Raw genomic sequence first — 17,355 nt, 5'->3', positions numbered from 1 at the left:
TACGAACATATTTTACAGCAGTGGGTACTGAATGCAGTAGAGGAACATTGTGGAGACGATGATGGTTTGTATGAGCATGACACTGAACCCTGTCATAAAGCGGAATCTGTAAGGACAATAACACTTATATCGACTAGCTTGGCCAGTGTCCCGAGCTGAACCTAATGCAACACTTTGGAATCAAGTCCACACAGATATCGTGTACTGATCATCGAGCTTCGCGGAAGGAGTGACTTGTCACTTCCAAAGTCCTGCCAGCATCAACCTAGCGCAATGAGTGTGTGTAGGAAACCAAAAAGAATGGGGCAGAATGGTGGAGCAGATTCTCATAAGCCAGACATTCATGGTATCAGTATTAAGCGACACCACTGCACAGTGAATGATTCGAAAGAAGTGATTTGTAGGGATGAATTTCGCTACCCTGTGGCAATCAGATGAAGGTGTTTGGGTTTGGCTAATGCCTGGAGAATGCTACCTGCCATCGTGTGTAATGCCAACAATGACGTACGGAGCAGGCTGTGTTACGGAATGGGGGTGTTTTTCTGGATTAGAGTGTTATCCCCTTATTGCGCTTAAGAAAACGCGTAACACGAAAAGTTACGAACATATTTTACAGCAGTGGGTACTGAATGCAGCAGAGGAACATTGTGGAGACGATGATGGTTTGTATGAGCATGACACTGAACCCTGTCATAAAGCGGAATCTGTAAGGACAATAACTCTTATATCGACTAGCTTGGCCAGTGTCCCGAGCTGAACCTAATGCAACACTTTGGAATCAGAACGTCCACTTCCCTCCAGAGTCCAGCGTCCAAGATCATTTCCATCTCTGTTTTTGGCTCCTGAGGCAGAGGAGGAGGAGGAGGAGATTAGTGTTTAACGTCCCGTCGACAACGAGGTCATTAGAGACGGAGCGCAAGCTCGGGTGAGGGAAGGATGGGGAAGGAAATCGGCCGTGCCCTTTCCTGAGGCAGAATGGGCGGCCACTGCTCCACAGTCATTCACACACTCATTGAAAGTGTCCCCATAAGATTTTAAGACGTTATAAAGGGGAAGGTTAACACATCCCATATTAATGTCCACTGAGGAGTTTCCGAGTACCTTTGATGAGTTAGTGTACTACACCCAGCATCCTCTACGATGTGTTTCATAGACTTTATCTGCCGGCCGAGGTGGCCGTGCGGTTAAAGGCGCTGCAGTCTGGAACCGCAAGACCGCTACGGTCGCAGGTTCGAATCCTGCCTCGGGCATGGATGTTTGTGATGTCCTTAGGTTAGTTAGGTTTAACTAGTTCTAAGTTCTAGGGGACTAATGACCGCAGCAGTTGAGTCCCATAGTGCTCAGAGCCATAGACTTTATCTGTCTTTGCTGTTTTACCCCTTTGCTACTCTTCCAGCGCCAAGTTAATTAGTTCTGGATGCCGTAGCGCATGTCCCACTAACATATCCTTACTTCTGGAATGTGCCTTCCGCAGGTACCTTTCTCCATCTACTCTCTTTAGTGCCCCTTCATTTCGTCCTTTATCTAACTTAATTTTTAACATTACTCAATAGTAGCAGACTTCGAAAGCTTCCAGTTACTTCTTCTCCGGATTTCCAGTGCTCCATATTTAACTTCCATGTACACTAATGGCCATTAAAATTGCTACACCACGAAGATGACGTGTTACAGACGCGAAATTTAACCGACAGGAAGAAAATGCTGTGATATGCAAATGATTAGCTTTTCAGAGCATTCACACAAGGTTGGCGCCGGTGGCGACACCTACAACGTGCTGACATGAGGAAAGTTTCCAACCGATTTCTCATACACAAACAGCAGTTGACCAGCGTTGCCAGGTGAAACGTTGTTGTGATGCCTCGTGTAAGGAGGAGAAATGCGTACCATCACGTTTCCGACTTTGATAAAGGTCGGATAGTAGCCTAACACGATTGCGGTTTATCGTATCGCGACATTGCCGCTCGCGTTGGTCGAGATCCAATGACTGTTAGCAGAATATGGAATCGATGGGTTCAGGAGGGTACTATTGAACGCCGTGCTGGATCCCAGCGGCCTCGTATCACTAGCAGTCGAGATGACATGCATCTTATACGCATGGCTGTAACGGATCGTGCAGCCACGTCTCGATCCCTGAGTCAACAGATGGGGACGTTTGCAAGACAACAATCATCTGCACGAACAGTTCGGCGACGTTTTTTAGACCATGGCTGCGGTTACCCTTGACGCTGCATCACAGATAGGAGCGCCTGCGGTGGTGTACTCAACGACGAAACCTGGGTGCACGAATGGAAAAACGTCATTTTTTGGGATGAATCCAGGTTCTGTTTACAACTTCATGATGGTCGCATCCGTGTTTGGCGACATCGCGGTGAACGCACATTGGAAGCGTGTATTCGTCATCGCCATACTGGCGTATCACCCGGCGTGATGGTACGGGATGCCATTGGTTACACGTCTCGGTCACCTCTTGTTCGCATTGACGGCACTTTGAACAGTGGACGTTACATTTCAGATGTGTTAAGACCCGCGGCACTACCCTTCATTCGATCCCTGCGAAACCCTACATTTCAGCAGGATAATGCACGACCGCATGTTGCAGGTACTGTACGGGACTTTCTGGATACGGAAAATGTTCGACTGCTGCCCTGGCCAGCACATTCTCCTGCGCTCTCACCAACTGAAAACGTCTGGTCAATGGTGGCCGAGCAACTGGCTCGTCACAATACGCCAGTCACTACTCTTGATGAAATGTGGTATCGTGTTGAAGCTGCATGGGCAGCTGTACCTGTACACGCCATCCAAGCTGTGTTTGACTCAATGCCCAGGCGTATCAAGGCCGTTATTGCGGCCAGAGGTGGTTGTTCTGGGTAGTGATTTCTCAGGATCTATGCACCCAAATTGCGTGAAAGTGTAAACACATGTCAGTTCTAGTATAATATATTTGTCCAATGAATACCCGTTTATCATATGCATTTCTTCTTGGTGTAGCAATTTTAATGGCCAGTAGTGTAATACCGTGCTCCAGACGTACACATTGAGGAACTTCTTCCTCAATTATCTGTCAATATCTGATACCAGCAGAGCTCTTTTATTGAAGAAAGCCTTCTTTACCTCAACAGATCCACTTCTGATGTCTGTCTTTCTTCAGCCTTTCCGTGTAATCTTAACTCTACAAAGAACAAGCCTTTCACCTTTTTCACTATTGAGTGGCTTCCAGCTTTGACAATGAGCCATTCCTTATTCTCTTTACTACTTTGAAAGTAGTATAAAGTAAAAATATCGCAACACGTCGTTATTCATCGCTATGGAGATGATTACTTTTCGGTATCAAGAAGGCGAAATACTTCATGCTTCAGGAATAATGTAACAGTAGCTGTACCACAAGTCTGAGCGTTATGGAACTGTAAGTTTATTAAGCTAGAGTTGCAAAATACTAACACGAATTATCTGTAGAGGCCTAGAACAACTGGCAGAAGCCGAGCTGTGGGAAGATCAATTTGGAATCCGGAGAATTGCAGAAGCACGCTAGGCTATACTGACCCTATGACTTATCTTAACCGATGGACTAAAGAAGGATAAACACATGTACACAGCATTTGAAGGTTTAGAAATAAAAATATGTTGACAGGCATATACGCTTTCAAATTCTGAAGTTATCATGGATAAAATACAAGGAGCAATAAGCAATCTACAACGTTTGCAGAGAAATGACTGCAGTTATACGAGTCGAAGGAAATGAAAATGTAGAAGGAAGCGAGACAGCGTTGCAGCCTTCTCTAAACGTCATTCAGTCTGTACATAGCGCAGGCAGTTAAGGAAACCAGGGAGAAATTTGACACAGGGATTAATGCTAGGTAAGAAGAATTAACAACTTACTGTTGGATGATGACATTGCACATCTCAGCAACGGATCGGAATGATTGGTTGAACGATTAAACATGTCTCTTTTAAAGAAGAAGACCTTATAAGTTATAGTGAGACACCCTGTTCGTTGTCTATTTAATTTTTTTGGTTCGCTAGTCTTATGACTGGCTTTTTGCGACCTGCCTCAATATTCTCTCCTGTGTCAACTGTTCATCTCAGAGTAGTACTTACACGCAACGTCCTCACTCCATTGCCATATATTTTGCAGTTGTGTATTTATTTGCAACTTTTGTCCCTGTAGTTTCATGTAAGTTATACCCTGATGTCTTAATACAAGTCCAATGATCATATCCTTTTTTCTAGTTAATGTTCCCTATATGGTTTTTTCATCGCTAATTCAGCGTCGAATATCCTCATTTCTTATCCGATTAGTTAACTTAATCTTCATCATCCTTCCGCAGCATCTGAAACATTTAGATTCTCTTCTTTTTGTTTCACAGAGTAAGTTTTGTTTACATACAATTCTTACTTCTATACAATTCTGGGTTTCAGGGGAACGTTCTCGGAAATTTCTTTCTTAAATTTAGGTTTATGTTTGATAGTAGTGGACTTCTTTTGGTGAGGACCGCTGTCTTGAACGAGCTAATCTGCTTCTTGTGTTCTTTTTAACACTGTCGTAGTGCATTTTGTTCCTTCCACAGTAGCAGATTTCTTCAGGTCTTGCAGTTAGTAGTCTCCAGTTTTGATAAATTTATCACTAATTTCATTTCTGCTACTACTCAGTAGTATCGTCTCTGCTATATTCACAATTCATATTCTATCCTCTGTAGACTATTTATTCCATTACACGTGTTCTACAATTGCCCTTCACTTTCACATAGAAGAACAATGTCATCAACAAATCTTGTCATTGATATCATTTCACCCTGAATTTTAATTCCACTTCTGAATCTTTCTTTTATTTCCTTCATTTAGTCCTTGAAGTGCAGATTGGATGGAGGAAGAAAAAAACCGCATCACTTTCTGAGGCTGTTTTTATTCCGAACACGTTTCCCTTTGTCTTATAATCTAATTGTTCTCTCCTGGTTCTTGTGCCTATTGTATATCCCTACTACATGTAGTGTAGACCGTGGTCTAGGGGTAGCGTCTTTGATTCATAATCAAATCGTATTCGGTCCCGGGTTCGATCCCCGCCACTGCCTAAATATTGATAAATAATCAGCATTGGCGGCCGAAGACTTCCGGCATAAGAAGTCAGCCTCATTCTGCCAACGGCCTTGTCAAAGAGGGCGAAGGAGCGGATAGGGGTTCAGGGCACTCTCTTGTAATAGGGGTGGGAAATTGCCCCTAAAGGCGGAAGAATCAGCAATGATCAACGACATGAGGATGCAGAAGGCAATGGAAACCACTGCATTAAAGACACGTAACGTGTATCCACAGGACATGTGGCCTGTAATTGAAGAAGTGTCATGATGATCTCTCCATTGGCAAAAGATTCCGGAATAGTCCCCCATTCGGATCTCCGGGAGGGGACTGCCAAGGGGGAGGTTACCACGAGAGAAAGATTGAATAATCAACGAAAAGATAACGTTCTACAAGTCGGGGCGTGGAATGTCAGAAGCTCGAACGTGGTAGGGAAACTAGAAAATCTGAAAAGGGAAATGGAAAGGCTCAATCTAGATATAGTAGGGGTCAGTGAAGTGAAGTGGAAGGAAGACAAGGATTTCTGGTCAGATGAGTATCGGGTAATATCAACAGCAGCAGAAAATGGTATAACAGGTGTAGGATTCGTTATGAATAGGAAGGTAGGGCACAGGGTGTGTTACTGTGAACAGTTCAGTGACCGGGTTGTTCTAATCAGAATCGACAGCAGACCAACACCGACAACGACAGTTCAGGTATACATGCCGACGTCGCAAGCTGAAGATGAACGGATAGAGAAAGTGTATGAGGATATTGAAAGGGTAATGCAGTATGTAAAGGGGGACGAAAATCTAATAGTCATGGGCGACTGGAATGCAGTTGTAGGGGAAGGAGTAGAAGAAAAGGTTACAGGAGAATATGGGCTTGGGACAAGGAATGAAAGAGGAGAAAGACTAATTGAGTTCTGTAACAAGTTTCTGCTAGTAATAGCGAATACCCTGTTCAAGAATCACAAGAGGAGGAGGTATACTTGGAAAAGGCCGGGAGATACGGGAAGATTTCAATTAGATTACATCATGGTCAGACAGAGATTCCGAAATCAGATACTGGACTGTAAGGCGTACCCAGGAGCAGATATAGACTCAGATCACAATATAGTAGTGATGAAGAGTAGGCTGAAGTTCAAGACATTAGTCAGGAAGAATCAATACGCAAAGAAATGGGATACGCAAGTACTAAGGAATGACGAGATACGTTTGAAGTTCTCTAACGCTATAGATGCAGCAATAAGGAATAGCGCAGTAGGCAATACAGTTGAAGAGGAATGGACATCTGTAAAAAGGGCCATCACAGAAGTTGGGAAGGAAAACATAGGTACAAAGAAGGTAGCTGCGAAGAAACCTTGGGTAACAGAAGAAATACTTCAGTTGATTGATGAAAGGAGGAAGTACAAACATGTTCCGGGAAAAGCAGGAATACAGAAATACAAGTCGCTGAGGAATGAAATAAATAGGAAGTGTAGGGAAGCTAAGACGAAATGGCTGCAGGAAAAATGTGAAGACATCGAAAAAGATATGATTGTCGGAAGGACAGACTCAGCATACAGGAAAGTCAAAACAACCTTTGGTGACATTAAAAGCAACGGTGGTAACATTAAGAGCGCAACGGGAATTCCACTGTTAAATGCAGAGGAGAGATCAGATAGGTGGAAAGAATACATTGAAAGCCTGTATGAGGGTGAAGATTTGTCTGATGTGATAGAAGAAGAAACAGGAGTCGATTTAGAAGAGATAGGGGATCCAGTATTAGAATCGGAATTTAAAAGAGCTTTGGAGGACTACGGTGAAATATGGCAGAAGGGATAGATAACATTCCATCAGAATTTCTAAAATCATTGGGGGAAGTGGCAACAAAACGACTATTCACGTTGGTGTGTACAATATATGAGTCTGGCGACATACCATCTGACTTGCGGAAAAGCATCATCCACACAATTCCGAAGACGGCAAGAGCTGACAAGTGCGAGAATTATCGCACAATCAGCTTAACAGCTCATGCATCGAAGCTGCTTACAAGAATAATATACAGAAGAATGGAAAAGAAAATTGAGAATGCGCTAGGTGACGATCAGTTTGGCTTTAGGAAAAGTAAAGGGACAAGAGAGGCAATTCTGACGTTACGGCTAATAATGGAAGCAAGGCTAAAGAAAAATCAAGACACTTTCATAGGATTTGTCGACCTGGAAAAAGCGTTCGACAATATAAAATGGTGCAAGCTGTTCGAGATTCTGAAAAAAGTAGGGGTAAGCTATAGGGAGAGACGGGTCATATACAATATGTACTACAACCAAGAGAGAATAATAAGAGTGGACGATCAAGAACGAAGTGCTCGTATTAAGAATGGTGTAAGACAAGGCCTTTCGCCCCTACTCTTCAATCTGTACATCGAGGAAGCAATGATGGAAATAAAAGAAAGGTTCAGGAGTGGAATTAAAATATAAGGTGAAAGGATATCAATGATACGATTCGCTGATGACATTGCTATCGTGAATGAAAGTGAAGAAGAATTAAATGATCTGCTGAACGGAATGAACAGTCTAATGAGTACACAGTATGGTTTGAGAGTAAATCGGAGAAAGACGAAGGTAATGAGAAGTAGTAGAAATGAGAACAGCGAGAAACTTAACATCAGGATCGATGGTCACGAAGTCAATGAAGTTAAGGAATTCTGCTACCTAGGCAGTAAAATAACCAATGACGGACGAAGCAAGGAGGACATCAAAAGCAGACTCGCTATGGCAAAAAAGGCATTTCTGGCCAAGAGAAGTCTACTAATATCAAATAACGGCCTTAATTTGAGGAAGAAATTTCTGAGGATATATGTCTGGAGTACAGCATTGTATGGTAGTGAAACATGGACTGTGGGAAAACCGGAACAGAAGAGAATCGAAACATTTGAGGCATTTGAGATGTGGTGCTATAGACGAATGTTGAAAATTAGGTGGACTGATAAGGTAAGGAATCAGGAGCTTCTATGCAGAATCGGAGAGGAAAGGAATATGTGGAAAACACTGATAAGGATAAGGGACAGGATGATAGGACATCTGCTAAGACATGAGGGAATGACTTCCATGGTACTAGAGGGAGCTGTACAGGGCAAAAACTGTAGAGGAAGACAGAGATTGGAATACGTCAAGCAAGTAGTTGAGGACGTAGGTTGCAAGTGCTACTCTGAGATGAAGAGGTTAGCACAGGAAAGGAATTCGTGGCGGGCCGCATCAAACCAGTCAGTAGACTGATGACCAAAAAAAAAAAAAAAAAACTAAATGTATCTATTTTCTGAGGATTTCTGAGAAGTGCGCCAATTTACATTCTCGGAGGCTTTTTCTAGATCGAAAAATAGTTTGAAAGTGACTCTGACATTCATTATCAGGCGTATTGTGAGTACTGCCCCCTTGGTGCCTTTACCGCTTTTAATCTGATCGTCACGTAGCTGATGTTCAAGTTCTGTTGCTAAATGAATAATAAGCTGTAACTAGTAGTCAAACAAAAACGAACTGCTATATCCTAGGCGGCAGGACGTTTATTAAACGTATTGTGGTGAGCTGTCAGACTTACAACTTCCAGGACGTCAGCGATCTTGGCGAGAACGTCGTTGCTGAGGTTGCGGAGCAGAGGAACGCTGCGCAGGAAGTTGATGTTGTCCTCGAGCCGTTGCAGGCCGGTCCGCATCATGATCTGCTGGAAGACTCTGCGGTCCAGCACCCACACCTTCGCGTCGTTCACCACTGAGGCACACAAAACACGCGTAAGTCGCGAACCCCTCAACAGGCGACAAAATTAAGAGGCCGGCCGATGTGAGGAGTTCCATACTACCTTTAATGGATGCTGTCCGAGTACAGTTGTACAAAATGGCAAGTTCTCCAAAGGCTTTCCCGGGTCCCATTCTTCCAAGAACTTTATCCTCCTTGATAACTTCGAATTCACCCTCGGCGGACACGTAGAGATGTGATCCTGTGAATATTACAAAAAACAGTTAATTTTTCGTTATGTACTAGTGTAATCTTTGTGGCTTCTTCAGCCATACCGCTTACTGCAGAAAGGCAAATTGTTCATTCAGGGTGTTTCAAAAAGGACTTTACAACTTTGAAAATTCATATAAATTAATTCATAGTACCTACAGAGGTGACTGTAAAGTCAATTTGTAGGGAAATACATAAAGTTTTGTCTCGTGTACTTCGCTAGTACCGAATCGCACAGGAAGGAGAGCTAGCGGCATTTGCGTTAAAGATGGCTGTCTTCACTGGACACGAGCGTGCTAGCTGTGTGTTTTGGTTTGAAGAATTGAATTCGGCGACAACAGTTCAGCGTATCTTCCGCACTAAGTACGCTAAAAATCCTCCTAGTAGGTCTACAATTTATGAGTGGGATAAATGTTTTGTAGAAACTGGGTGCTCTGTAAGACCTGGGAAATCATCAGGTCGTCCAGGCACATCTGACGACGTCGTTGGGCAAGTGAGGCAACGTTTTGTCAACAGCCCTACGAAATTGACCCGGCATGCATCTCGCGAACTGCAAATCCCACATACGACTGTTTTCCGTCTGTTGAGAAACCGTTTGCATTTGAAACCATACAGATTCACGATCGTACAAGCAATAAAAGACATTGGTAAAATTGCTCACGAGAACTTCTGTGCGGGTATGTCAAATCGATTACATGAGGATGAACACGATCTTTTCTGACGAGTCTACTTTTTACTTAAGTGGCAAGTTTAACACACATAACTGTAGGATTTGGGGCAATGAAAACCCACATCAAACATTGCAACATGTTCGTGACAGCCCTAAAGTGAACTTTTTTGTGCAGTGAGCAAGAAAGTCCCCTTTTTTTCAGCGGGAGAACCGTCAACGGGATAATGTACCTGGATATGTTACAACAATTTTTGATACCACAGATCGATGAGGATGACCAAGAACGAAATGTTTACTTCATGCAAGATGGTGCGCCACCCCACTACCTGGCTGACGTCCGGAATTTTCTCAGTAACCGCTTTCGAGGTCAATGGATTGGTCGTGATGCGCAAATTGCATGGCCCCCACGTTACCCTGACTTGACACCACTCGATTTTTTTAAAATGGAGATTTTTCAAGGATATCGTGTTTGTGTCTCCTGTGACGGCTTCTCTACCTGACTTACAGCAATAATTTATGCCACCACTGAGCAAATTACACCTGAAATGCTACAGCGAACTTGGGAAGAAATTCACTTCCGATGGGATTTGTGCAGGATAACCAACGGCAGCCACATACATCTTTAGTTTAAGGTAAAAAAAAAACTTTGTTTCCCTACAAAATAACACTAAACCCACTTCTTTCAATAAATTTACATGAATTTTTAAAGTTGTAAAGTCCTTTTTGAAACACCCTGTATTTCCTTCTTTTTCAGTAGAGACATACAGTGAATAAAACCAGTTTAATGCAATATATCCCCTGACATGTATTTCAGGCTTCTTAACATAAACAAGGGGAAAGAGAGGGACGACTTTGTGTTGGACATGTTCCTGTCCTGCAGTACACTGGATTTTCGGATTAATTTTAAGGTTAGATTACTTTTTTTTAAAAACAATTATACGTATAAACGCCCTTCATTGTAATGAACATTGTTTGTTACATATTTCTGAATAATATTTGATGTTTTGCATGGTTGCATTAGTTGTCTTCATCTGCATCACAAGATGTGTCGGCCGTGCTGTGACCGCATTCGAAAACGGCATCTTGTCTTGAGGGATACAGATCAAATATTTCTTGATATCATCCATTTTGTTATTGTTTATAGGCAGCGCTCGTATGCAGGTTTTCGCTGAAGGGAGCTCGAAAGGTTGTACAGCTTTTTTCAACCTAAAACTGTCCATCGTCAGACTAGCAATATTCATGTTACACGTAACACTATACGCATTTACAGCTGGAAAGGTCATCTCACCTTATTATGAAATAGTGAAAATCGTGTTTCAGAAACAACTTTACCATAGCTCAGGAAGGTTCTTTCATATATTACGCAACAAAATTAAAGGATAATTTTCTCCCCCTCCCCCCCCCCCCCTCCAGCTGCGTCGCAGAAGTTTGAAATTAGACTCAAAGATTTTCCTCTGTGATGGTGCAAAGATGTGGCGCCCCACAACATCATCATCGATCTCAGAAACGCTACAAACAGCAAGCATGCGAAAAAAGGGCCATAGCTCAGTAGTAGTTCATGTGAGTTGTAAGTAGGGTTAATGACGTCACACTGGCACAAAATTTTACCACCACAAACGGCACAACGCCCTCGTAGACATCTCACGCGGTTGGAAGTTGTCACAAACCCTCTCACCCACATTTCACCCCTCATTTGACGCCTCTGTGATGAAGGTATTGGCTAGAATTGTGATGAAATTTGGTGCCCACCTTACACCTCACATGAACTCATGAGTTGTGGCCCTTCTTTACGGATGTGCCGGCACTTTGCTATCTGAAGCGTCACCGAGCCTGAGGGTGACATCGAAGGGCGCTTTGCTATAGCACCACTACAGAGGAAGGCTGCAGGCACCTTTGAGCAGAATTTCAAACTTATGCGTCGCAGTGGGAGGCAAGAAGTACGGGGTTTCGAAAAAGTGATCATTAAATTTTGTTGCACAGAGTAGAACGTAAGCCAGCAGGAACTATAGTCGATAAAAGAATCGTCCTTCATTCGACCAATGGAAAGCTTGTTTCCGTTTTTCGAGGAACGTTTCGTGAGTTCAACAACGTCATCCACTGTACAGTGTCTTTGCTCCTTCCATTAATGTAAACGGAAAATTGACCAGTGTCATCGTGCAAACAGGTTTCCTTTTCGCGGTAAACAATGCATTGATCCAGTCAGAAACATAACCCTCAAAAAATGGAAATTTATAAATATCGGACAAGTTGCCTTTCTGTAGTAAGTGATTCGTTTCAATTATACACCCAGCATTTATTTTATTTGTTGAGGGAGACAGTTTGAAGATATTGCATTCAGGAAGGCTGCAATGACGCTAGAAATGGGTGTCAGTGCAGCAAGTTACTGAAGACCTTGGAAAAAGGATGGTTTCGTAGTGTGAGTGGATGGGAACCTAGTATGGTCGCGCCGCGAGATGTCCGAAGACGGAAGAGCAACTGCCATGGAAATAGGAGAGTGTCCTGTGAGCATGTGTAACACTCGTAGCGGCAAACATAGCCAACTCATTGTGGGCTAATGTTGTACTCCAGGCAGCGCAGTCTGACGTACTACGAGCTGTTGCGAATCCTCCTGGAGGGGAATATGCATCGCTACAGGGGACAACAGAGGTAGCAGCCGTCTTCTGATTACAGGGATTAATCTAGAGCCTCCATAACATTATTATGAATTTGACAACAACATTCAGACCACAAATACATGGTGACAATTAATGAACTACATGAAAAAAAACGTAAATTAGTTACAAATTACGGCGTACACACATTTCATTCAACATTTCAACGTCACTACAGATATTCGAGTTTAGGTTATGACATGTTCGATATGCCTGCCATCATTGGCGATGACTTGGCGCTGACGAAAACAGAAATTCTGGATGACCCGCTAAAGTGTCGGAACACCTATGCTGTCGATAACCTCCTGCATGGCTGTTTTCAGCTCAGAAATGGTTTTGGGGCTACTGCTGTACACCTTGTCTTTAATATAGCCCCACAAAAAGGAGTTGCATGTGTTCAGATACGGAAAATAAGGCAGCCAATCGAGGCCCATGCCCGTGGCCTCTAGGTACCCAAGAGCTAGAATGCGATCCGCAGAGTGCTGCTCCAGGACAACGAACACTCTACTGCTTCGATGTCGTCGAGCTCCGTCTTGCATAACCCACCCCTTGTCGAAATCATGGTCACTTTGCATAATGGAGGTGAAATCATCTTCCAAAAACTTCAGGTACCGTTGCTTATTGAAGAATGCGTCAAAATGAAAGTGGGCTTTCTCGCTAAACCAAACGACACATGTGCATACTAATTCTCAACATTCCCCGCGGCAAACCGTGCAGTTTGAATGTCCTAACGCGAACTGTTTCATATAGTTCAATAATTGCCACCCTTTATATGGGACGCTCTTTTAGCAAAAGAGTTTCAGTATGACTTATTTCATTAATGACGTAAATAATTGAATGAAGAGATGCTAAAGCAGCACCACGGAAGTAGTAGTGCCCTGTCAAGGCTGACCATAATGTAGCTGGCTTTCATAACGAAGAGTTAGTAAGTGTTTTAGACTTGCTATTATGCCTCTATCTGAGTAACATATCAGTGCCGCGATGGACGGTCAAATGTTGAATCTATTTCGTATCACTTATGGTCTTCGCGTACGCAAGGAAAGTGCTGATTATTTTTGATTAGAAACTGTTGCAGGACTCTACGCTGCCTGGCGCGAATGTTAGGTGTTACTGATTTACGCATTTTATTTCACACAAAATTTTTTGGTGTGGGAAGTTCTGTCTCAACAAGTACGTCATACTAAATAATGTGTGACCGATAGTGTCACCGTGTTAAAATAAAACATTTTGATCGGTCACATTAACGAAATGTGAGTCCAGAAGTTGCGTTGACATCTAACGACAATGTTAGCCTTTCATTGCTACCAGATTTCTGGCACCATCTTCAAATGCATACTGTTTAATAACTGTGTAAATGTTATATTCACATCAAATAATGGTTTCCTGGAAAGTTAGTCGAGATTCCTTCGTGGCCCACATCCGATGTCTTTGGTCGTTGACGCAAAAGTGCTTTGCTCCTACAGGTGACAGTCATGTTTAAATGGTTGTCCTTATTTACTCAGTTTCTCAGGCATGAAACTGACTAGTTCCTGTGTTTCAAGCGGTTTCTTTCTTATAGCGATGCATTTGCAGATTATTTTTCAGAACTTGGCGCGTCTTGATCCCCGCGAAGCCAAGTCACTGTAAACGTCAACGGATCTGTTTGTCAGAACTCACAGGATCATTTTGTCACGATGTTGATAAATTCAACAAATTAGTAGCACGTCAATCCCTACAAATTAAATGTCCGCATATACAGTACTATCATACTTCGTATCACTAGCTGTTATGAAATGTATTTTGTCGATCAAACGCCTGGAAAGCCATTGCGCATTTCGAGCATTAGTGTCGCATTCCTACCACACGAGCATGTATTCCCTCATGTAGCGTTTCACGCCTAGTCACCAGGAATGTAAAAGATGGTCATGCAAATTTCAGTGTTGGCAACCAACATGGCCAAAATGGCGAACATTTCACATGTGGTGTAGTTTTTTGGCCACTGATGATACCAAAATTTATATTTTATTGAGATGTACTACCTTTAGGAGCATTCTTTTGTGATTAATGGGTCAAACGTTATGGCAAATTAACTATATAGCAAGGATTTTTGTACATAAAAAGGAAACTAGTTTTACGCAAACTTCATGATAAGTATGCAACTATATAGTAACAAGTCCGTTTTGACACTACATTTTTTGCTAACTTCAGTCATTTCATCACAGGCTACTGTGTACCAGGCAGTGTTTACTAAAGTAAAATAACTATTTTATCAACATGAACTCGGTAGTCAGGTAGGAAGCTTCAACAATGTTTCTAAATTCAACACGAAACGTGAAGAACGTCATCTGTTCATGAAACTAATAGTTGCTGTTCACGAAAGTGATTCTCCAACCCTTAGTACCGAGAGAGATGGCGTAGTGCCTGTAATCGTGAGAAACAGGACTTCAGCTGACTGCCAATTGTCTGAATTAACATTCTGCGGAAATTAGAGATTAATTCCTTAAATTATGTAGTATGTCACGTACCTTACGAATGTGATGACTACCCACTGCCGTTGGCGTGGTACACAAGTGAGTCACGAAAGGGATTCCATCCCTTATATTTCATGAACGGTTTAAAATGTCTAAATGAGGTTATCGGCAAATAATGTTAGGGAGGAAGGTACGTAATTTCATAACATGATAAATACTTTTTAACAAGTGAGCTATTGAATGGAACTATTTACTTTTATTAACGGCATTCAAATGCGCTTGGAAATAGGAGTTCCTTGATACAATGGTCGCTAACGTTTGCGTTGAAACTTTGCTCAAGATTATCCGGAAAATGTACTCAAATTGAAGTGCAAAGCGACCGGAAGAGGATGTTGCAGAGTAAACTCCGTCAAGAACATTAAATAAATACTTAAAAACAAAACATGGAAATAAACCAAGTTGAAGTTTTATACAATGCACGAAAATCTAGAACACTATGTGTTACAAGCGATAAGAGTGCCAAATTCAAGCATCAGAGATGAGATTGTGAAATAGGCTATATTGAAAGTATGGATACAGAGAGCTTACTCCATTATTTTGTTCGCTTCATTCGTCATGTATTGATTTATTAACCACTACGTAAACATTTCGAATATATTTTTTCAACTGTGTCAACTGTGGACATGCTTTCATTCTTTTTTTTTTTTTTTTTTTTTTTTTTTTTTTTTTTTTTTTTTACATGCGCTTGTTACGCAAACACTGTATGCGTATTACAACTTTCCGGTCTACTGCCCATTACGGTGTCGATCTGCTGCTTTGAATAATTCCACTTCGTTATTTATTCATCATTCTGATGCGATTAACGTGGTCAGAGTAAATTTGTCAAACTGGTGACGGCCTATTAGTGACGTTAACCGCCGCGCAAACATGGATATGTTATTACAGTGCATTGTAAACTGCCATCGGGCGTCACAGCGCTTCACAAGTGTCAGAATATTACCTGCTTCTCCCTCTCTGATTACAAAGCTCCCCTTCCCGTATTCCAACGGATACATGGAGTCCACAATCTCTCGCACTTGGCTGGAATCCAGATTTTTCAGGAAATCGTTGTCCATAATAGCGTCTTTTATCAGCTGTTTGGACCTGCAAAGAGAATTATCAATAAATACGATGTAAATGAAGTTACTCGTAGACTTACTGTAAATAAGTATTTTTTTTTAATTTTAAAATCTTATGGGACATAACTGCTAAGGTCATCAGTCCCTAAGCTTACACACTACTTAACCTAAATTATCCTAAGGACAAACACACACACCCATGCCCGAGGGAGGACTCGAACCTCCGCCGAGACCAGCCGCACAGTCTATGACTGTAGCGCCTGAGACCGATCGGCTAATCCCGCGCGGCTGTAAATAGGTGACTACGTCAGTAAGTCAGTAATATTATTTATGTTATTCATTCACGGATCACTTATTTGACATGTCATTTTCATACAAGGGATTAAACAATTTCAAAATTTATTAATTCATACATGCCATCTTAGAGGCTGACAACGACTTATATATTGTGCACAACATTGGTTTTTGTTTGCACATATTTATAAACAAGTTAACCAATAATTGGAAAAGTGTTGTTTATTCAACAATGTTCACTGGTCTGCTCTCTCTCTCTCTCTCTGCATTGCACATACTTTCATCTTACATCAGATTAACAACGATATTGTTGTCTTTATCTTCTTCTATTTCCCAATTTGTCTATCTGAATAATCAAATCAAAATCTCCTACACATACTCGTATAAACAATAAATTGGGCTCGGGAAAATGGAAGGAAGTTAGTTTATCAAAACCACAGATTTTGGGCATAACATTTTACCATATGATGCACTATTGTTGACTGTATATTTGTCAGTGGCAGACGTCTTCATTATCAGTGTTAACATTTTAACAATGCTTACATTGTTTCTATACAGTACTTGGCAGAGTGGTATATTTTATTTAAGAGATGTGCCTTTAATGAGATTTTTAAATATCTGGAGTTTAGTTGTCTTTTTAATTTCATCTGACAATACACTGAACAACTTTATTGCCTCGTAGAAACTGATTTTCTCTGCCTCCTGTTTTACTTGCTCTAGCAAAATTGAAGTTAATTTTTCCTATTGTTGCGTGATTACAAATGCTGCTGTTATTGTAGTAACTAGCCTTTTCGCTGCGGCTTCGCCAGCGTATTCGTTTGACATACCTATGCTGAACACACCTCCTGCTCCCCCCACTCTCTGTATCCAAAGCTCTTTTAAATTCTGATTTCAATACTGGATCCCCTCTCTCTTCTAAATCGACTCTATCACATCAGACAAATCTTCCCCCTCATAAAGACTTTCAATGTATTCTTTCTCCACTCTCTCCTATGCATTTAACTGTGGAATTCCCGTTGCACTCTTAATGTTATCACCCTTGCTTTTAATGTCACCGATGGTTGTTTTTACTTTCCTATATGCTGTGTCTGTCCTTCATACAAACATTTCTTTTTCGATGTGTTCAAATTTTCCTGCAGCCATT

The 17,355-nt window shown here is 41.8% G+C and overlaps 1 protein-coding gene across 2 annotated transcripts in view; it reads right to left on the bottom strand.

Annotated features, from left to right (window-relative positions):
• Positions 1-17,355, bottom strand: part of LOC124798975 (cGMP-dependent protein kinase, isozyme 1) — a 586,392-nt gene that overhangs the window by 71,246 nt on the left and 497,791 nt on the right. For both annotated transcript variants that reach the window (XM_047262520.1, XM_047262512.1), the window contains exons 3-5: positions 15,800-15,942; positions 8,883-9,020; positions 8,625-8,794 (exon numbers count right to left, since the gene is read on the bottom strand). In XM_047262520.1, the coding sequence (XP_047118476.1) occupies positions 8,625-8,794; positions 8,883-9,020; positions 15,800-15,942 (451 nt within the window). The remainder of the gene's footprint in view (positions 1-8,624; positions 8,795-8,882; positions 9,021-15,799; positions 15,943-17,355) is intronic.

Source organism: Schistocerca piceifrons, chromosome 1, assembly GCF_021461385.2.
Source record: "Schistocerca piceifrons isolate TAMUIC-IGC-003096 chromosome 1, iqSchPice1.1, whole genome shotgun sequence".
NCBI lineage: Eukaryota > Metazoa > Arthropoda > Insecta > Orthoptera > Acrididae > Schistocerca > Schistocerca piceifrons.
Note: the sequence above shows the minus strand (reverse complement) of the source record. Positions and strands in the feature narration are given on the sequence as shown.